Source organism: Nylanderia fulva, unplaced genomic scaffold (genome assembly GCF_048542155.1).
Source record: "Nylanderia fulva isolate GAGA-0341 unplaced genomic scaffold, ASM4854215v1 Scaffold1, whole genome shotgun sequence".
NCBI classification, from domain to species: domain Eukaryota; kingdom Metazoa; phylum Arthropoda; class Insecta; order Hymenoptera; family Formicidae; genus Nylanderia; species Nylanderia fulva.
In genome coordinates this window covers 5,414,867-5,437,736 of record NW_028189192.1, presented here as the reverse complement: position 1 = coordinate 5,437,736, position 22,870 = coordinate 5,414,867, and the positions used below count along the sequence as shown (strand labels likewise).

General features: G+C 35.9%; 2 protein-coding genes across 3 annotated transcripts in view; one reads left to right on the top strand and one right to left on the bottom strand.

The window, feature by feature from the left end:
- Positions 1-18,480, bottom strand: part of LOC114931068 (uncharacterized) — a 33,421-nt gene extending 14,941 nt beyond the window's left edge. Inside the window, exon 1 of one of the 2 annotated variants that reach the window (XM_029302997.2) lies at positions 18,121-18,480. The gene's annotated coding sequence lies outside the window, so the exon portion shown is untranslated. The remainder of the gene's footprint in view (positions 1-18,120) is intronic. The other variant, XM_029302998.2, reaches the window with a different exon arrangement.
- The window catches only part of LOC114931070 (phytanoyl-CoA dioxygenase, peroxisomal-like), a 42,034-nt gene that overhangs the window by 17,867 nt on the left and 1,297 nt on the right, over positions 1-22,870 (top strand). Inside the window, exons 2-3 of the mRNA XM_029303001.2 lie at positions 21,748-21,958; positions 22,631-22,867. Coding sequence (XP_029158834.1) covers positions 21,819-21,958; positions 22,631-22,867 — 377 coding nt within the window. The 5' untranslated portion in view covers positions 21,748-21,818. The remainder of the gene's footprint in view (positions 1-21,747; positions 21,959-22,630; positions 22,868-22,870) is intronic.

The window sequence follows — 22,870 nt, the reverse complement described above, 5'->3', positions numbered from 1 at the left end:
GCTTGTAGACTTTGCCCTGATTGGTGAAATTTCAATCTAATCCCAATCCTAATTCGTAGTCTGATACAGGGTTTAATATGTAGACACGTCATTTTTGTTTCAACGCACACTCTGAGCACGCACGAATGCGAATCGTCGTTTGTCGGTTTATCAAAAGAATTACGTGAAAATTGACATTCAATCTAGACGCGTTGATTCATCATCATCACTAAGTATCGTGTTTATTTACCATCGTTTTAATTTTTTTTTGTTTCCTGTATATGCACGATAATATGAATTATAATACATGGTGCAGTGACTATGGTTATATCTCTTCTCGTCGACATTTTGCTATTTCCTGACTATTTTCGGCGACTTGAGCACTGTTTTGTACGCATGAGAAAATATTTTTAATGTCAAAAAAAGTTTACTCGCACGAACATTTATGCGCGCAATTCGTACGTGCGCGTAAAAATGCTCAGTACGCGCTTTTAGAGAACGCATATATCAGTGAATTATTAAACTATACAACACACACATAGCGGTTTTCAAAATATTTCCACGAACTAGCAATGATATAATTATGATTTTTGTATATTAAGTATAATCTATCTAATGTAAATTTATTTATAGATTCTTAGAGTCTTAAAGATCTTATTGATGATATCTAAAATATGGTACATAAATCTTAAGAATACATCTTTAAAATATCTTTTAATGACGTCTTTAAGACGTCTGATTTTTCAGACGTTTTGTCCTGGGTTACTTCTGATGATGCAGAATCGATCCAAATTTGAGACCCTCCTTTATAAAGGACGCATGTGAATGTAAGAATGCAAGTAATATCTTTTTATAAAGCTCTGTCGACATACAATATAGAGGAGAAACCGGACATGTCGAAGGACGTTTGATATTGATTCTCTTCCCTTCTATTTCTCTGCCCTTTTTATTCTTCTTCGCTCAATCTACCCCTGTGAAAACGCCTGTATCGCGCTATCACGCGAGCCGGGTTTACACGTGTATCGACATTATTCGCGCGCGACCTTCCTTCTATTCTTTCCTTCTCTATTTTTTTTTCGTGCTCCACTGACCGCGAATTTTGTACGAGAATCCCATATAATTCATGCGCACGCGAGGCTCGCGCTCGCTGCCTCGGATTCGCCATTAATTCTGGCCTGTCGTTTCGTGATAAATTAACTCCGCGTATATATCGTCGCATTTATGCTGCGACGATGACAGTAACATTTCTGCCTTCATTTGCATGTCGAACGATGAACTGGCAATTTTTCAAAAGTTAGAATCGATTTTTCGCTCGACGAGGCATGCGAAACTTTTTCAAACTATCTGAAAATCTTTCGCTCTATTGTGCCGACTTTGTTAGCCGAGCGGAAAAGTATATTAACTATATATAGATACGTTATATATATATAGCGATGAGTCTGTAACTTGTTGCGCGCATGAAAGATATAGCTCTCTCGGGAGACCATTTATTGCAAAGATCCGAATCGTGTTGTCTACGGAGGAGGGAATCGTTCAGGTTACTTGTTGCATGGAAAAATCTCGCAAGAGTGAGCGAAAGGTTCTAATATCGAAAGGTTCTCTCTCGCAGACGATCAATAACGCGAAAGCGCGCTCTCGCAATCCCTATATAAAGTTAACATCAGTCAGTTTATTAATATCAGTCAGTTTATTAATTTAACGAGGAGAACAAAATGTTATTCATGATTCTTTGACCTTTGCGAAAAGATAAATGAAAAAGCTATTTGCTCGATGATTATTAATTTTTTTATTATATCGAAGGGTCCGCTCCCGCGGACGATCGATAACGCGAAAACGCCCTCGCAATCCCTAAAGTTCGATGTAACATTCACACAGTTCTTTATTTTGTCGAGAAGAACAAGATATTATATTTATTCATGATTCTTTGATCTTTGCAAAGTAAAACGTAAATGAAAAAAGCTATTTTCTCGACGATTATAACTTTTATAGTTTTATCATTTATTTTTTATTATTTATACTATTATTAGTTTATTTATACTTTATTTATAAGAAAATTAAATTATTATCATGCGTAGACATTTTGGTACATCATGGACAAATTGCGTTGTACTCTATTAACAAGAGAGGAAATTTCAGTCGCGCTCGAGAGTTTCGATAGAATGTTCCAAAGCGGCGAACAGCTGATCTGATATTATGACACGAGTGGCATCCTAGCTAGAAATCCCATTAGCAAATAAGTTTACACTCAAGTTTACACTCGCCTTTCAGTGACGGCAAAATTCTCGTTATCAAAGACTCTTCTTTATCAGACAACTGTGATTTTTTATTTTATTTTTTAAGGAAACGATTTATGTATTTTGACCTCAAGAGATAACAACTTCTCGAGTATTCGTGATATATGCATAATTAATTTTCATCGCTATTGTAATTATTATTCATGATATTGCAAAGAGCTCTTTATTAACATTTCTAAATAAAAATAGAATTTTTAAGTAGAAAAATCGATGCAACAGAGAGATAACAAATATTATTTCTTTTAAAAAATAATACACGCGTTCCTTTGCAAAAATATCGCGTACTCTGTTCCTCTTATCGCGTTATCGCTAAATTGACCAGTCAAGGACCGCACACGGGTAAGTCAAAAAGGACGAAGGCTGCCTTTTCTTCCTTCCCACGCAGCTTCCTTTTCTTTCTTCCCAATTCGCAATTATTGTTACGTTGATTGATTATAATTCTCTTAAATCAATCAACCGTCCTCTCTCTCCGAAAATTGTGGCAACAGACCGCGTGTGGCAAGGAAAAAATTTTACTGTGCAAAACGTGCCACGTGTGCGAAAATTCGCGTATCTTTCGTACATTTTCGCTGCGCGAACAAAATTTCCAGGGACGAAGGTATATATAATTAACCGCTTTAGTGGTTAAAACCGCACTCTCGCTGATTCCGCAACTCGGGCCACGATAACGTGCCACGTTAAATAATTCGTCACGTATCGTGATAAATTTTCTTTCAAACTTATTACAGGTAAAAAAAGCACGTTTCTTGTCAACTATACAAACGGTTTTATCGCAAAGCGCGGCAAATCTTCTTCGAGATACGTCGATTATCCACAATCGAATGCGTTCGAAAGACAAAAAAAAAGATTACAGATGTAAACTCTTTTTTGTATAAAGTATCTATCACTCATCGATGCGGAGATTTTTACCAAGTCGCGTCTCAAATCTAAGTTATTATACATTTATTTATATATATTATATTGTATATGTATTATATTATAAATATACATATATTATATATTATATCATATACAGCCAAACACGATGTTATTGCAAAAATAAATTTGTTCACTAATTAGGAATTACTATCTTTTGGTTAAAATCTCTAATTCCCGTCTTCCTATGAAAGAGCAGTCGCCCGGCAACCGAAATGTCTCGGATTTTATTCCTGAATCAGTCGATCTTTCTCTACAGGGAAGTTAAAAGGGGAATATCTCTAAAAATCTCTAATTAGTGAAAAAATTAATTTTCGCAATTTTCGCAATAACATCGCGTTTGGCTTTATTGGCCGATACATATATTATATTATATATAATATAATATACCATATATAAATAAATGTATAATATAAATAAATTAGATTTCTTCAATATATATCGAAAGATATATATATATATATATATATTTGGTTAAGATCTCTAATTCCCGTCTTCCCGTGGAAGAGCAGTACACTCAAAAAATATTTCGCTGATATAGTTAGACGTTTAGATGTTTTTTGTATCTGTTAAAACTGTTGTTTATCACGTATAGAATTTATAGCAGAAATATATATTCTGTCTCTGTTACTTAGGCAAGTTAAGTAAATTACATATGAAATATTACAATACTTGTCAATTACTTAGCTGTTTTAGTTAATTTTTTATACCTAGAAAATTTTTGCTGTACTTGCAATATCACTTTTTTGAGTGTATATTAATATATATTATGTATTGATTTCGAGAGCTGGTAAAATATTCTTAATATAATATATATAGGTATTATATATTATTTATTTTATATATTTATTATATATTTATTTATATATACATATATACGGATTATAGAACAATGCGCAATATTTTTTTCGAAATAAAATTTTACCTTCTTTCGGAGAAGCAACTGCTGTTTCATATTTCATTTTGACCAAAATGGTCATATCTTTTCTATGTTCGCCGACGGCAAGGATGAAGCGTAGTGCAATTTACTCTCGACGCTATATTGGCATGACTTTAGAAGAAGCGTTGATTTTCTTTGCACTCGCGTAAGCAAAACTTTTGTCGCGCATAACAACTTTTTTTATTATACGCCAGAAGCTAGATAACCGGACGTTTCAGATGACGCTCGCGCAATAAATTAATCATAATGAACGCTTTATAGTGTACGGGTAAATATTTTATTGCCCTCTTTGTATCGTGGACTTAAATATAAGAATCATTTGAAACAAAAGTAAATCCCGATAAGAATCGAAGATTACAAAGTGGACGCCGAGAATGGAATGGCGTGGAAAAAAGAATGAGATATATTCTTTCGTGACTGGTATTATCCTACTACAAATAGGCGTTCACCGTTTATTGTTCATCGATCTGTTATACATCCTTGCCCCTCTATTTTCTCTTAAAAGACTCTTTCTTTTAACCTTTGTGGCAAATTATTATTTCACCGAAGCTTCGTTTTGGAGAAAGGAAAAACGCAAAATAAGGAAAATTAAGAAATCGAAAATATCGGTAAACTCAAGTAAAAAACTTATTTTCACGAGAATAAATCGGGGAGATCGAGAAATATATGTACGATGTACCTATGCGATGATTATTTTATCGGGATTTGCTCCATGTGCCTTTATTTTTCCCCGAAGTTTACAGACATCCCCAGAGAGTGACCGGAGTGACGATACTGTGAAATAAATATCTTGTAAGCGACAAATTTCTTCGCAGCTATCGTATAATTTGCCAATTCAAATTATCGCGAGAGAGGAACGCGTTAAAAAAAAAATAAAAAAAAAAAGAGACAAAGAGGAAGTGCAAACACAACGTAGGGAGTAATCTCGTCCCTTTCTTTTACAGAATAAATTAGAGAACAGGATCACTGTCTTCTCCGGTTTCGTCATATATCTCAGCCAGGAGCGACATTATAGTATATATCGCACGTCAGTTAGCGTCAGCCGGCTTCGTTAATGGATTTTAATTAATATCGTTTGCCGCGTTAAGCAGTAGCTGCTTGCGCACAACTATCTTCTCTCTATCCTGCGCCTAATCATAAGGGGCTCCTGCCGGTCCTGCCCTACGGAGATATCTGGGTGTAAATAATGAAACGAGTCCTTGGACCTGTCCGATCGACGACCGACCTTTGGAAATTATTCAGGAAGACGTGCGATGCAAATATAAATCTCCGTTATGATTCGATCATTGGCCGCGTTGTCATCTTTTATTACAGAGGTAGTGTATTATTCGAAGGAATATAACGGGTAAAATTCGATGAAAAAAAAAAACCTTCTCAAGTCTAGTCAATCTCTCGTTGAAGTGATTGAAAGTTAGATTAATTAAGGATGCGTGTTTTTTTCTCTTGCTGGAGAAAAGATTGAAATGTTAATCTCGTTACTGACGTGAACTTTTCTGGTTACAGTTATCTGATATTCATGCATGTTCGAAATAACTGCGAAAGTTTCGTTCCGCGGACATCGAGCGACGCTCAATTTTGAATAGAAGCCACACGCTTGTCGTCATCCCGAGAAAAACTCTTATCAATCGAAGGGGGAGCTATGGGATGTTTTTAGGGGCAGCGATTGATGGGGCAGCGATTGATGCGGCAGCGATTAATGGGGGACCAATTGATGGATCCTTAGAGATAACTCGATAATAAAGTTTTGAGAGGAGAAGCCAAATCAGAGAAAAAATATTATAGGGAGTCTTTGATCAATTGTGCGAGAGAGAGAGAGAGAGAGAGAGAGAGAGACAAATTTTTAGATTAATTAAAAATGCGTGTTTTATTCTCTTTCTGGAGGAAAGATTAAAATTTTAATCTCGTTACTGACGCAAACTTTCCTGCTTACGGTTATCTGACATTCATGTTCGAAATAACTGCGAAAATTTCCACACAAAAAGCCACACACTTGTCGTCATCCCGAGAAAAACTCTTGTCAATCAAAGGGGGAGCTATGCATGTCCCTAAGGGAATCGATTGATGGATCCTTAGAGATAACTCGATGATAAAGTTTTGCGAGGAGAAGCCAAATCAGAGGGCTCTTTGATCGATTGTGCGAGAGAAAGAGAGAGAGAGAGAGAGACAAGTTTGTCCAATTTGTATACGAAAGCCTACAGAAAGTTACTTGCAGAATAAGGATTTGAGAGAAGAGATTTAGAAGAATTCTCCCGAGACAAAAATGTCACGAAATCGGAGTTAAAGAGTGACAGTTCGGAGAAGATTTGTCACTTTCGAAAGACATAGGTAGTTTCCAAAACTGTTTTCTGATCTAAAATACATAAGTCCTAAATTCAGACACCCTTGCTAAAAAAAAAAAAAAAAAGATGAAAGAAACATTCGCGTCTCCTCGACAAAGGGAGTGATTTATCAAGGGTCGCCAGTTTCCCCTACGCATTTGCTTCTCGGTACACGCGTTCATATAGCGGACTAACCGATTTGAAGGTCCCGCTGCGGGACTATTATATCCCAACGATTCGTCTCAGCGCAGCGAGATTACCTTTGAAATTATGCAATTCAAAGTTTGATAAGAGATAAAGCGATAAGATCTCGCGGTTCGGAATCGTCGTTCGCGGCTTGTTAACATCGGCGTGTCCATTATAAGAGTCTTACGTATCAAATTATCCGTAATACCTCGTTAAAACTTGCACTAAAGCCAGATTACAAATTTTAACGCGGAATCTCTTGGAAGCTTAAAGCCACCCCGGAAATTTTAAGAATTACACCGCGACGAGTTTTTATCTTTCAAGTTAAGTTCTCTTCACCATCTTCCCGGTCGTGATAAATGATGGTATAGGAGGATTATGAACAATCCTCAAATTTGTTGAAATTTCCAAGAGATTCGCGCGTGTGCGTATTTTTTCTTCTTTTTTTTACCAGCACGTGCTGAGATCTGGAGAAGTCGTAAATTTTAGTTAGGATACGCAAATTGTTACGTACTCATACTTAGATTTACGATACTCGATATTTTCGCTTCGTTACGCTTGTTCGATTGACATGTCGTTATTCGAAGAAAAAAAACGACGACGATGATGTTTCGAGTCCTCGCTTCAATAACGAGCCGGAAATATCGATGTGCGGCGTGTGTCGTAAATTCAGAGGTCACGCAAATAGACTAATGTTCGGATAACTTTCGCCCCATTAAAAATGATCCTTTCGACCTTGGAAAGTTTTATTTGCGAAGGGAGGAGTTACAGGTTTTAAATCGCGGAAAGAATAATATTCTAGTTACAGATAGCTCCGCTCTTCGATTTTTCCCTTTTGTATCGCTCGATGACATTATTGCTTAAAAGAAGCTTTTAAAAGCTTCGACGATCGTACTTCGACAAACATAATAAGAAAGTGGATTCTTTATCATTTTTACAAAGCTGCTGATTGCGTTTAGACAAATGTCGCAAAAGATTCGTGCACATCTCATTCTTCTCTCTTATCGATGAGTAAACTTAAAAACCCTTTCAGAGTATTAATGCCACTTTGCCGCTCGCTTTGTGCCAATTTTATCGTTTGCCAACTGGAACAGTTTAATCGATCGCAATTTTAATTTTGATAATATTTTTTGATAAATTATCTGTTGCTGGATTTCGATGAGAAATTGATTTGTCAAATCAGATTTATCGCAATGATGATAAATAATTATTACTGTTGCAAAACAAGATATTGACATCTCTTTCTTGTTATGCGTGAGACTAGATTACCGGTAATCAATTTCCTCCGTCGCGATCCCCAAATTAACAATTAAGCTCAAATGAACATGTCGCGATTGTACGTTTATTGACGTATTTTGCATACGAATGCATGTTCCTCGCGAATTAATTATTTCTCTTTGTCCAAAGAGACAACTGAGAAAGATAACTCTGATTTCTACGCGAAAGAGAACAGAAAACGGATTTGTATTGCATAAACGCTGGAAGCGGATTATAATTATTATATTTATAAATAGTAGGTAATAATTAATATTTCCGAGAAATAATACGCAGTTGAAATATTTGCGTTAAAAACAGATATTACATGTTCCAAACGGTCCACAGAATTTGTTAATTTAACATATTATGAAAACAATTAAGCTCAAATGAACACGTCCCGATTGTACGTTTATTGACGTATTTTGCATACGGTTGTCTCTCGCGAATTAATTATTTTTCTTTGTCCAAAGAGACGACTGAGAAAGATAACTCTGATTTCTACGCAAAAGAGGCAAGAAAACGGATCTTTATTGCATAAACGCCCTGAAAACGGATTATAATTATTATATTTATAAGTATAGTAATAATTAATATTTCCGAGAAATAATGCGCAGTTGAAATATTTGTGTAAAAACAGATATTACATATTCCGAACGATCCGCAGAATTTGTTAATTTAACATAATATGAATATATTAAATGGACATATTAATTAACACAAATACTGTGTTAATATTTTAACACAAAATTAATTAAAATTTTCTGCTAGACTTACAATTGAAGATGGAACCGGATTATAAAGTATCATGAGATATGTACGCAGTTTAAATATTTGTGATAAATTTAATAGATATCTCACATGTTTCAAATGCTTCATAGAAATGTTTGTTAATTTAGCATAATATGGATATGTTAAATAGACGAGACACAAACACTGCGTGTTAATATTTTAACGCAAAATAAATGAAAAACTTCAAGTAATTTAAAATAAATTTTGTATAAAATTAACATAGTTTTAACGTAAAAATAAACTAAAAATATGTTAATTTTAGATTTTAATATCCCCACTAATATTACAAAATAAAAAATCAATCATTTTTTCTGTAAATTTTAACAGATATATCTAATAAAATAGAATATTGTGTAAAATTAGAAATAGATTCACATTGTGTTATTTTTACATCTTTCAGTTTTTTTAATAATTTAACATTTAAGTTTAATTAACATGACAGCAATATGTTAAATTAACACATGAATGTGTTAAATATTTAACACAAAAATTTAAACGGGGACGTTTTTAACAAGATAACACAAAATTTTCCTACTGTGTATGCGCGATGTAATTTATCGTGGGCTCATATTTTAATTCCCCGTTCAATTTTCGTTCGATTTTCAACGGATGCGAGCAATGTGTAGGATTCTCTTCCTCGACTGCGATAATGAGAAAATTGAAGGGAGATCCAATAGCGAAGGTAACCAGCAAAATTACGCACTCTGTCGTTCCGCACCCGACTTCTCTCTCTCTCTCTCTATCTTCTGTCTCTTATTCTCTTACCTCGTGTTCTTTATGCCAGCTGGACGATCGATCTGAGAATAACAGATCGATTGTCTCTTAACGAGGCTGTGACAAAGACAGAGGATGAGAGAAATAAGTGTCAGCGAACATGTTTTTTTTTTCTCTTGAAAGAAGAAGAGAGGCCAACGTTTTCTCTTCACTCACGTGTCTATTTTAACAAGTTCGACGTGGGTCGATAAAACGTTCGCAGCCGGAACAGGGTATCGCGCAGACGGGTGAGATTCGCCAACATGGACCAGAAAAAGAAGAAGGTTACACATTACGCAAAATTACGATGTCTGATTCATGTGGATGGTTCTCGGACTTGATCGAATCACTCGTTATTGCAAACTGTTACTTATCTGCTCAAAGTGATTTCCCGCTTGGAGCATGGAATAGTCTCTCGCACGTGTTTTCACGTATTTAATTGACGTGTTTTTAGAATAGTGTGTGTTTAAAAAAGGAGAGAAAAAGAAATATCTAGGATGTTGTATAATCATTAAATATCCTTTTAATGACAGATTTTTTGATGAATTTTGAAGCCGACTTTTTCAGCATAAATATCAAAAAAGATTATTACTTATTGCTATTTTTGGCGTTATATATTTTTTTAAATTAAATTTCAAATCTATAATTTTATTAAAATACATAAATTTCACTCACAAAATTGTGTGCGTTTAAAAAAGGGAGAGCAAAAAAGAAATATCTAGGATTTTGCAGAATCATCAAATATACTTTTAATAACAGATTTTTTGGTGAATTTTAAAGTCAACATTTTTAAATATCAAAAAAGACCATTACTTATTGCAATTTTTAGCATTATTTTTTAAATTAAACTTTAAATCTATAATTTTATTAAAATAAATTTTGCTCGCAAAATTAATTGTGTGTAGTTTGACTTTCCAAAGTCTATTTGCGAGAAACCATGCCTTCGCTTGTAACTCTAAATCTATTAATATTCTCGACATTTTCGTTAAGGAAAATCGATTACAAATTACAGTTCAAGAACGCGTCGTGAAAAGGACGTTAGTGATATAATTTTAGAATAAATAATTTATGTACAAATATTTATATTTAATAGATCTCAATGAAAAAAATATTATATTATTTGCCATTTGTGATTTGTAAAGTGACAGTAAAAAAAACTCTTTAAAGGATTTCGTTGACGAGTTCGCAGGAAAAAATGAAATAGAAGGCGAAAGAGAAGAAAGATTGAAAAGAAAGAATTATCACCCCGAGATTTCGCGCTTTCATGAAACGCAAATCTTTATCACACTCTCAACGACTTTGTGTCAACTTGCTGTCTCGTTCGTATAACATAGTCTGGTTTATATAATATTATGCAATGACATAATATACATCTAACCGACATCGTGGGCGAGTCCTGCGTTGTTTGAACGAGCGAAGGGAATAGAAATGAGGCGATTGTCAAATAAATGAGAGGGATATTGGAAGAGTTTCTCTTTTCGCGAACTACTGATTGTGAGTGTCATCGTGTTCTCGACCAACTAAACTTTTGAGGAGATCAATGATAGACGAAAACTTTCCAGCCACGTGTTTCACGTTATTTTTCTATAATTTTCCAGAATTTTTCATAAATGATCTCGCACGTGGAGAAAAGAGGCTTTCTCGAAAAAAAAAAATATATATCGTCCTCGTGAGATCCCAGAATTATTTGTTTAGGACTAACTTTGAGCTAAATGTCCACCCTTTTCCGAGTGAGCTATAAAGAGCAACCACGTGTATCGCACACACTGGTGATTCTCGGGAAATTAAATGTTTCGTTGAATAATAAAAGTTTGCTCGTCATGTCAATATATGAACATTCTAATGTATTCGCGTTGCTACCGGGTATTACACACCGATCGATAATGTATATTTCGTTTGACGGTATTCGTGCTTGTAACGTGAGAGAAGGTCGGAAGAATATCGCTCTGTTATACAAAGTCGGTATACATCGTCAGTATATAAAATGTGCTCCGCATATATTCATTTTCTAGCTCTCTGCTCGCGCGTTTGCACAGATATCCTGAATCATCCCTAGGATAGGTAGCTCACCAGGATCACCTTTTCAGGGTCGTTATATTCTCGGCCTCGTCCATCTCCCGAATAATTGCGTTTGACACGAGACATTACACCAACGAAATCAAATTAGCATTATTTCGTCTCTTTCGCATGACACGAGGGACACGAAGAAAAGGATCCTAATGAGATCGCGGTATAATGGAACAAATTAAATAAACTCGTCGAGATTCGGACAAAGGTATCATCAGTCCGTTTTCATCCTGTCCGAGAAATAAGCAATGGGGAATGCTTTGACTTTTCCCATGCCCTCTGATAGCTCTCCAGCGGTCTTTATATAGACTTAGCGTTGACAATTTAACTTCGGCCAGCCAATCCACTGAGCATACAGAACGTATTAGTGAAATAAACGAATGAAAATCGCCGAGGTGAATTCTTAGGGAAATTTTAATTGAAAGTCACTCCCTCGTTCATTTGTAATTTCCACTTTACAAGTTCGCGACGTGAAGTACATTGTCGAGTCCGAGTTGAAATCTTGGCGAACACGGTCCTCGTTATCGATTTTTCCCGCGAGACGGAATCCGCCAATGAACAATTGCATTTATGCAGAATCACTTCTCGCTCTGTCACTTAAATAACGATACAAGCTTCGGTTTGCACGACCTAACCGCCGATATTGATCCGAATTGAAACTGGATGGAACGACTGACATATCGATTCCACGGCATGCCCTAGTTTCGTCAAGTCTGCCATAAAGGATACACCGTGCTCCTTTCAATCCGTCTTTATCTCGCCTGTCTCCGCGTGGGTCGCGCAATCTACTCGCCGCGCTGGTTTCCGGTCTCCGGATGGAGAAGGAAGATATTCCGCGTTAGGAAACAATCCAATCCGAAGGGGATCGAAGATGGATCCGGTGGTGAGACCAGACGACACGGCTCCGGAAAACGTTTTCCGTCGACGGTGACCTTGGCACGCTTCTTCCAAGGTACACATCGACGTATCGCCGATATGATTTCTTCGTTTCGACTCGATAACATCAGTAACGCGAGATTTTCTCGACAGGATTTATTTTCAGTATAAATATTTCGCAAGCCGTTCGGTATATTAATAAGCATAATAATAATTATCCTAATATTATATATATATATAATATTATTATAATATAATACAATATATATTTAATAAGCATAATAATAATTACCCTAATATTATATATATTTAATATTTTTCATACGATATACGAATTATATTCGAGCAATTAACGCATGAGAATAAGCAACTGGTAGTTGAAGTAATTCGCGATGAAGACACGTTGAGATGGGAATATCCTATCCATATAAGAGAAGAGAAGCTTCGCCCCGAAACGGGGCTTCTTTTTGCGATTGAAAGTTCATCGCAGCTCGCGAATAAGATCTTTGTGGTTCGCGACCGGCGAAATGAAATTTCGCGTGGATAAATTCGTGATATAACGCCGGTTTTAAAGCACACGGGAGTCGAGATCCGGTCAAGAGTGACGTGTGATTCGGCCCGTTCGCGAGTTATTTGTCGGACCGTTCGCGAGTGTTTGTGGAACACAAACTCTCTCTCCTTCGCATGTGCTCTACGGTAAAATACGCAGAGGAAACTGCTTCGAAAACGTCGGTCATCCGGGGAAAAATACACGGGAGACCTTGGCCCAGGACGGCACAAGACGGCCCGACACGACACCTTGACACGCAATCTCTTTCCACGCTATTAATATTTCAATCACTCGTAAGTGCGTTGTATATCGCGGTGGATAAAATCTTATTCGTTTATTAATCTCGATAGCGGCGTACAATTATTATATTTGTTATCCGTATATATTGTATTCCGTGTCTCGGGGAAATAAGAGAAATGTATTATATGGGCGCACAAACACATTTATACAATTTCCATTTGCTTAATATCGAGTTAGCGATGCCTCTCTGCTTGCATCTTGTCAATAAAATTATCGTCGCGGTTTATCACTGCGTTCAACATTTTACAGAGATATATATACACATGCACATCTACACAACTCTTCTTTTTAATATAATTTTGATTTGATAAAGCCCCAAGATTTGACAGAATTTCAAGGGAGGGAAAGACAACTTTAAAAACATTAAATGCTTAGATTTAAAAATCAACTGAGATGCATTAATCGTAAGATTGAAGGCAAGAAGCAAGGACGCGAAAGATGGTATTTGTACAATGCATATATTTGAAAATGATGTAATTTTGCGAGAACTTTAAAACGTGGCCGAGGATGTATCGCATAATCTCAGAATATAAACCCTGTAAAGGTGTATTTAAGCGCATTTAGCGAGAGAAATTTAATGTAAAGTTTCATTCGCGGTATTTCTAGCTCGCGAGCAATTGCGAGACGATTCAAAGAGAAGAATTTATATCATCGGCTGAGGTATTCCAAGCATAAAGTCAATATGACAAGGATTCATGCTAACAACTTTTGCCAGCTTAATGCAAAAGTAGCGCGATTCCAGATACGACTATTGAAAGTAATGAGCTTTAATATAAATAAATAAATAAATATATAAGAATATTAAGCACACTCGTGCGCGTATATCCACGCATTTTCGAGAGAGAAAGAAATAGTTACATCTTTTAGAGCGTGTGACAAAGAATAATCTACGACGCTGCTTCGAAACGTAATCAAACTGCAATCCGACGAGCAAAAGAATCCGCAATAATTTTATATATTCCAACAACAAATAGATATTGCAGGAACATATCCTCGAGCGCACCCCTGACGTTTATACAAATACATGTACACGCACAAAAGCCTGTTCGAAATATAAAATGTCGCGACAAGAGAACGAAGGGAGAATCGCATTTTTGCATACAAATCGAAATTTATCTATCTGCTTTGGATAAAAGAGAAAAACGATCTGCATTTTTTTTTAAGTTAACGACTCTCCCTTATAATCGCATCATCGGTGTACAAAGGAGTAAAGGAGGGAAAGAGTCGTCTCTTCTGGCTAGAAAACAGACGGCTAGATTTTTCTCGCTGCTTTTGGCGGAAATGGTGCGTCGTTTCCTTTATCGAGCAAGGGTGCCCGAGAGTCTAGCCAAGTAAACCTGCATGTCGGCCAAGTGAATCTTTCCCTCTTTCTCTTGTCCTTTCGGCTGTACCGCGTTGGTTTTCGTAAGCGAGAACAACAGCCGAGCTCTTTCGAAACTAATTAAATCCTTTCTAAAGTCACGCGCAGCTGTAGGTCGCATGTAGAACACACTTTAGCATTGATATAAATGATATGGGATCATAGGAAATTTGTTCGCAACAAGTTCGTTATTCTCGAAATTTAATTATTCGACATAATATAATTGCAGAGCACGCGCGTGCATGGAATAATATTCCATGAGTGTAACATTTAAGTTTTTTACTCGAGCTTAATTGCAGTTGCATTATAATTACAGAGCTACTAATATATATTTTAGTTATAGTTTAATATCGAGAATTATATAGCCAAAATAATATAGGGATAGTTAAAATTTAATTATGGTGGTTAATTTTTTTTCATACTCAATGAAAGAGGCTCATGAAAAAATAATTGCGCAAATAAGCAAACTGACTCGCAAATCTCGCGCCACATCGCGAGTAAATTAAATGAAAAATATTTGCTTCTGAATTGTACGCGGTGCATGGAATAATATTCCATGAGTGTAACATTTAAGTTTTTTACTCGAGCTTAATGCAGTTGCATTATAATTGCAGAGCTGCTAATATATATTTTAGTTATAGTTTAATATCGAGAATTATATAGCTCTAAAATAATATAGGGATAGTTAAAATTTAATTATAGTGGTTAATTTTTTTTCATACTCAATGAAAGAAGCTCATGAAAAAATAATTGCGCAAATAAGCAAACTGACTCGCAAATCTCGCGCCACATTGCGACTAAATTAAATGAAAAATATTTGCTTCTGGATCGTACGCGGTGCATGGAATAATATTCTATGAGTGTAACATTTAAGTTTTTTACTCGAGCTTAATTGCAGTTGCATTATAATTGCAGAGCTACTAATATATATTTTAGTTATAGTTTAATATCGAGAATTATATAGCTCTAAAATAATATAGAGATAGCTAAAATTTAATTATGGTGATTAATTTTTTTTCATACTCAATGAAAGAAGCTCATGAAAAAATAATTGCGCAAATAAGCAAACTGACTCGCAAATCTCGCGCCACATCGCGAGTAAATTAAATGAAAAATATTTGCTTCTGAATCGTACGCGGTGCATGGAATAATATTCCATGAGTGTAACATTTAAGTTTTTTACTCGAGCTTAATTGCAGTTGCATTATAATTGCAGAGCTACTAATATATTTTATAGTTATAGTTTAATATCGAGAATTATATAGCTCTAAAATAATATAGGGATAGCTAAAATTTAATTATGGTGGTTAATTTTTTTTCATACTCAATGAAAGAAGCTCATGAAAAAATAATAGCGCAAATAAGCAAACTGACTCGCAAATCTCGCGCCACATTGCGACTAAATTAAATGAAAAATATTTGCTTCTGGATCGTACACGGTGCATGGAATAATATTCCATGAGTGTAACATTTAAGTTTTTTACTCGAGCTTAATTGCAGTTGCATTATAATTGCAGAGCTACTAATATATATTTTAGTTATAGTTTAATATCGAGAATTATATAGCTCTAAAATAATATAGGGATAGCTAAAATTTAATTATGGTGGTTAATTTTTTTTCATACTCAATGAAAGAAGCTCATGAGAAAATAATAGCGCAAATAAGCAAACTGACTCGCAAATCTCGCGCCACATCGCGAGTAAATTAAATGAAAAATATTTGCTTCTGGATCGTACGCGGTGCATGGAATAATATTCTATGAGTGTAACATTTAAGTTTTTTACTCGAGCTTAATTGCAGTTGCATTATAATTGCAGAGCTACTAATATATATTTTAGTTATAGTTTAATATCGAGAATTATATAGCTCTAAAATAATATAGGGATAGCTAAAATTTAATTATGGTGGTTAATTTTTTTTCATACTCAATGAAAGAAGCTCATGAGAAAATAATAGCGCAAATAAGCAAACTGACTCGCAAATCTCGCGCCACATCGCGAGTAAATTAAAATGAAAAATATTTGCTTCTGAATCGTACGCGGATTTACGTGACGAGGAATTGATATCCATATTAGCGCGCGAACGAATAAACGCGTGCTGTATACAGTTAATAAAAAACTCGGATGTAAAATGGGAATAACCGCCTCGATCAATTGCATAATACGTATATAACAGCACTCGATATAAACAAACTGTAACGCGTACATTCCACACGGTATCGAGAGACTCTGCGTGCATAATTATATCTCGCGATAATCACGCGTCGCATGCGCGCCGTTAATCCTTCCGCATGCATATCCATTGCGTAATAAAAGTTGTGATAATATAGGCTTGCAATACGTTACGATTCATCCCACTTGTTGTCGCTACACGTAATACATATGCAAGTATACGCCTCGATCCAAATGTGACGTTTCTCACCAATAAATGTCAGATACAAGAGCTGTCACGCGCGAATTAAAATATTCGCACGCAGGTCTGCCGAAATTTCGTGTGAAGTATAAAGAAGTCGCAAACACGAGAGGAGGGTGGAAAATGTCACATGTAAAGAGAAGGTGGAAAAAGAAACGCGAGTGTTTTCGTATCACCCCGCGAAAGGTCGATTCGCTCGCGGAAGGTTATAGACCTTGCCGTTTCATTATTAACGCGATGTATATCGATTTTGTCTGCCTGCCTCCGTAAACTCGTTTCTATTCTCGCGGTTGCGGATACGGATGAGAGACGGAAAGGGGAAGAGAGAGAGGATTCATCGCTGATCACTCGAGGAACTTCCGTCGAACGGCGATTCGAGAATTAATCATCATCGCGTCATGGCGAACGAGCCGAGGAGGGAGTCTTTCATTTCTGCAAAAAGGAAACTTTCTCTCGACGAACGCGGAAAATTTTCATTCCAGGTGAAATAGCAAATGTCGCCATCGCGGAAGACGCGTTTCTTCGTCAAGAAATATCAAACTATATTCTAATTTTTATTGCAAACAGATGCGCGATCGGTCTGTCTGAAATTTCTCTCGAGGGCGGATTTTGCGAGGAATTTTTATCACCCGCGAGATGAAATAAGATGTATAAATTTGCGTGACGCCGCTTAAGCTTCCGCTAAAAATACGTCCCCGAGACGAGCGCGTGTTGAAAAGCGAATCTCGCGCACAGAAAGTGTATTAATATATATTTTCTGTTGCTATAACACATTAGACTTTTACGAGGTAAACTGTCGAGTTAAAACGGATGTGTATATTCGGCAAGAAGAATCTTCATTTCTTCAAGGGCGTTGTATAAATCGTTCATCTCATTTATTTTCGAAGCTATATATCACGTTTGATGTACGATCAATTTATCACGATTTTCGAAATTGGATTACACTTTCCGGATGTGTGACGTATTACGCAATTAGAAAATGAAGCTCTCAGTGCCGGAACGTCGTGTAATTTATCATTTTTCTTCCCGAAAAAATTAATATAAATTACGATAACGAAAAGTTAAAGAATCGAAGAAAAATCTGCGCAATTATCAACAAGATAAAAAAATTCTTCAAGCTTACCCAACAACGTGTCCATCTCAGGATCGCGCTGATGGAGATAAACTCAAGAGCCGATCTTCATATTTATCCCCCGCCGAAGGAGATCGAGAGTCCGGAGGAAATCGATGGGGATATCTTCTCACTTTGAATTTAGCGATAATTAATGATCTCGTACACTCAGAAATTATACTCGTACAAAAAACTTGCGATTCTCCCTCATGACCGACGATAATTTCGTTTCCGCGGACAGAGAGAGAGAGAGAGAAAGTGAGAGAAAGAGAGAGAGAGAAAAAGAGAGAGGGAGAATCCGCCTACGCGAATGAACGACAACGGAGGGTCGTCGCCGTTTGGCCGGGAAAACCGACCACCTCGATGCATATCCTTCTCTTTGATGCCACGTGCTGATCGAGCGGGCGAAAGAGAGAGAAAGAGGAAGCCACGACGTCGGCGCGTCGCGACGCTTCCATCGACGCGCGCAATCGGCGCTTCCGAGATGCCAAGCCAGAGAATCGTGGTCGTTTTTGAATCGCCGGCTCGATCCTTTGAAACGAAAACAATTGACACTTCGTCCCACGAGAACCCAATTTAAACCCGGAAAAATAAAATCAACCCTCTCTTCTTTTCCGTCTTCTCGATACATGTGATACTCTCCGCTTCGAACGATGATAATTATTACCATTTTTTTCGTAGCACTCTGACACCTTCGTAATAAATATTACAAATAACAGTCCTTTCTTCATTAATTATTGTATCATCATTTATTCCGAAATTTCGAGGATTCCAATTACTCGTCATTCGCGGCGCTCTCTGTGCGTAAAGGGTTGATTCGTCGGGTTATTGGATTACTTAAAACAATTGACATTTCGTCTCACGAGAACCCAATTTAAACCCGGAAAAATAAAATTAACCCCTTCTTCTTTTCCGTCCTCTCGATACATGTGATACTCTCCGCTTCGAACGATGATAATTATTACCATTTTTTTCGTAGCACTCTGACACCTCGTAATAAATATTACAAATAACAGTCCTTTCTTCATTAATTATTGTATCATCATTTATTCCGAAATTTCGAGGATTCCAATTACTCGTCATTCGCGGCGCTCTCTGTGCGTAAAGGGTTGATTCGCCGGGTTATTGGATTACTTAAAACAATTGACATTTCGTCTCACGAGAACCCAATTTAAACCCGGAAAAATAAAATTCAACCCTCTCTTCTTTTCCGTCCTCTCGATACATGTGATACTCTCCGCTTCGAACGATGATAATTATTACCATTTTTTTCGTAGCACTCTGACACCTCGTAATAAATATTACAAATAACAGTTCTTTCTTCATTAATTATTGTATCATCATTTATTCCGAAATTTCGAGGATTCCAATTACTCGTCATTCGCGGCGCTCTCTGTGCGTAAAGGGTTGATTCGCCGGGTTATTGGATTACTTAAAACAATTGACATTTCGTCTCACGAGAACCCATTTTAAACCCGGAAAAATAAAATTAACCCCTTCTTCTTTTCCGTCCTCTCGATACATGTGATACTCTCCGCTTCGAACGATGATAATTATTACCAATTTTTTCGTAGCACTCTGACACCTTCGTAATAAATATTACAAATAACAGTTTTTTCTTCATTAATTATTGTATCATCATTTATTCCGAAATTTCGAGGATTCCAATTACTCGTCATTCGCGGCGCTCTCTGTGCGTAAAAGGGTTGATTCGCCGGGTTATTGGATTACTTAAAACAATTGACATTTCGTCTCACGAGAACCCATTTTAAACCCGGAAAAATAAAATTAACCCCTTCTTCTTTTCCGTCCTCTCGATACATGTGATACTCTCCGCTTCGAACGATGATAATTATTACCATTTTTTTCGTAGCACTCTGACACCTTGTAATAAATATTACAAATAACAGTTCTTTCTTCATTGATTATTGTATAATCATTTATTCCGAAATTTCGAGGATTCCAATTACTCGTCATTCGCGGCGCTCTCTGTGCGTAAAGGGTTGATTCGCCGGGTTATTGGATTACTTAAAACAATTGACATTTCGTCTCACGAGAACCCAATTTAAACCCGGAAAAATAAAATTAACCCCTTCTTCTTTTCCGTCCTCTCGATACATGTGATACTCTCCGCTTCGAACGATGATAATTATTACCATTTTTTTCGTAGCACTCTGACACCTCGTAATAAATATTACAAATAACAGTTTCTTCTTCATTAATTATTGTATCATCATTTATTCCGAAATTTCGAGGATTCCAATTACTCGTCATTCGCGGCGCTCTCTGGGCGTAAAGGGTTGATCCGCCGAGTTATTGGATTACTGTCTCGTATCAACACGCGTTTGAAAACGTCAGGGGTAAACCGACAGCGCGTAATCTGTTTCGACAGGTATAAGTGCAAGACACATGATAGAGTCGAGTGCTAAAATCGACACGCTGCAAAATCCGTATCAGAGATGTTCTCGCTTTCACGATCTCTCGTAACATTCATCCACACCCTCATCCAATAGTCGGTTTTCTCAAAATCATTGTAGGCATTATATAGAATTGATTATACAGATTTTTGAGATTTGGCACGATTTTCATTTATTTGATCCTTTCTTCTTAAATTAAATAAACAAGGGACGAATTTAAATATTGCTTACGGGCGAACTGAATCCTAAAATCAACACTGCTCTTACACTCCCTATAAATCCACCCTAAGCATTATGGCCAATTTTACGAGCGCGGTACCAGTATCTCATATAAATACCTTTCCTTTTGAAGCAAAGAGACGGAGGGGAGATTACAACGAATTGATAGTAAAATTCGCTATATTGCTTCAAGAGAGAGAGAGATAAAATTGTGTGTATCGTGTAAATAAATAATATTCTCAAGAATTTATCGCGTTTTTATCGAAACTGCAGTTTTTGGTGTAAACGCTTACAAGTACCAATATATCTGATATATTTCGTGATCTGCGGTCAAGAAATATTTTTTTAAATTAAAGCAGATGATGCGTAATAAAAAGTCTCGTTATTGAAAAAATTAAGGCTCCTTGATCTTTACAGAAAATACACGCTGGAGATTTTTGCGTGCCATTTTTAGATAAAAATATATTTCAATAAAACAATTCAAACAAAATTCTTTGACATACTTGTAAAATTATACATACACACACATTCCGCATAACAAAGTCTGATGTTTCAATTATTTTACGGCTGTTGATTGATTATCACAAAAAGGGAAAAGGATAGTTTCCGGACAATCACAATCCAATATAGTCGCGGCGAGGATCAAGAAGCCTTAAAATTAATTTTTATGATCAATCTAAATAAACTTATAAAATATTATCTTGCTGGAAATATGTGTTACACGCAGAACACAAGTTTGAAATGATAACTTCGTAAACAGATATATATATAGTCCTTGTCTGACTCGATCAATCTTCGATGATGATATATCTGTGAACGAATGAGAAAAAAGCGCAAATATTCTTTTTTAAATTTAACTAGATTTATCAGAAAAACTAATTTTTTTTATCTCGAATGATTTAGTTATTAAATACACTTTTTAATAGTAAATAGTTTTTAACAATTTGTATCTGTCTTATAAAAAAAAGATTTTTGTTATACAAAAAAAACTTTTATGTTTCAGAAGAGCAGCAGTAAGGAGAAAAGAAATTGGAAAAATCATTCAATTATATTGGATATAAAAAAAACTGCATAATGAGCATTACATTGCCTTTACGCTACACAAAAAATAACAATCGTCTTACATTAAATCAAAGATTGTTCTACGAAAAGAATGGATATTTAGTATTTCCTGGTCTTATATCACAAGATGTCATCGATGAATGCCACAAGAGGTATATATTTATTTTTGATCACAATGTGATTTTTTACCTTTTTGAGTACTCTAAAAATTAATTGCTAGGAACGAAATCTATACGAAAATTTTAAACATAAAGAAAATCCTTCATATATGTTATATATATTTTCTTTGTATATGTAATTTTCAGTAATTAGCTTTTGAAACACTGTGTGTTAATATTTTTTCTTTGACCATTCTAGTTTTTAAAAAACGTCTGAAATATTTATTCAATATATAGTATGTAGATATGTAGATGTGTATATATAATATATAGGTGAATATTTAAAAAAATTTTTAAAGCAAAAATTTACCGAAATATTAATTCAAAATAATAATTTTTGTCGACAAATAACTTGATAATCCAATGTTACTAAAATATTCTCGATGTTTCGGTAAATTTGCTCACGATACATATATGAACGTTCGCGCAAATACCGCAAACCGACTATGATATCACAGATGACTGATATCTGAATATTCAAATCGGAAATCTCTGAAATGCCGGGGTACAGTAATTGCAAATATGAGCTTCTTTTAATATCGACTCGTGGAGAAATATGCGTATCTGGATATTTTAGTTTGTCGAAAAAAAATGAGTTATAAGATCCATCTTTTAAGGCCAGAAATTGTAAACCTCTAATAAACCTCTTTCGCTTGCTCTTTTCAGATATGACGATATTGTCGAAGGCAGAACTTCACGAGACGGAATCACCGTGATGTACGACATAAAGGACAAGAAGACGGTAAACAAAATACAGGACATACATCTGGACCCGACATTCCGTAAATACATAGAACACAAGGAAATCATCGACATAGTCGAGTGCTTCACGGGACCAAACGTATTAGCGATACACAGTATGCTCATCGCGAAGCCTCCCGACATTGGATTCGGTAGTTCAAGGTG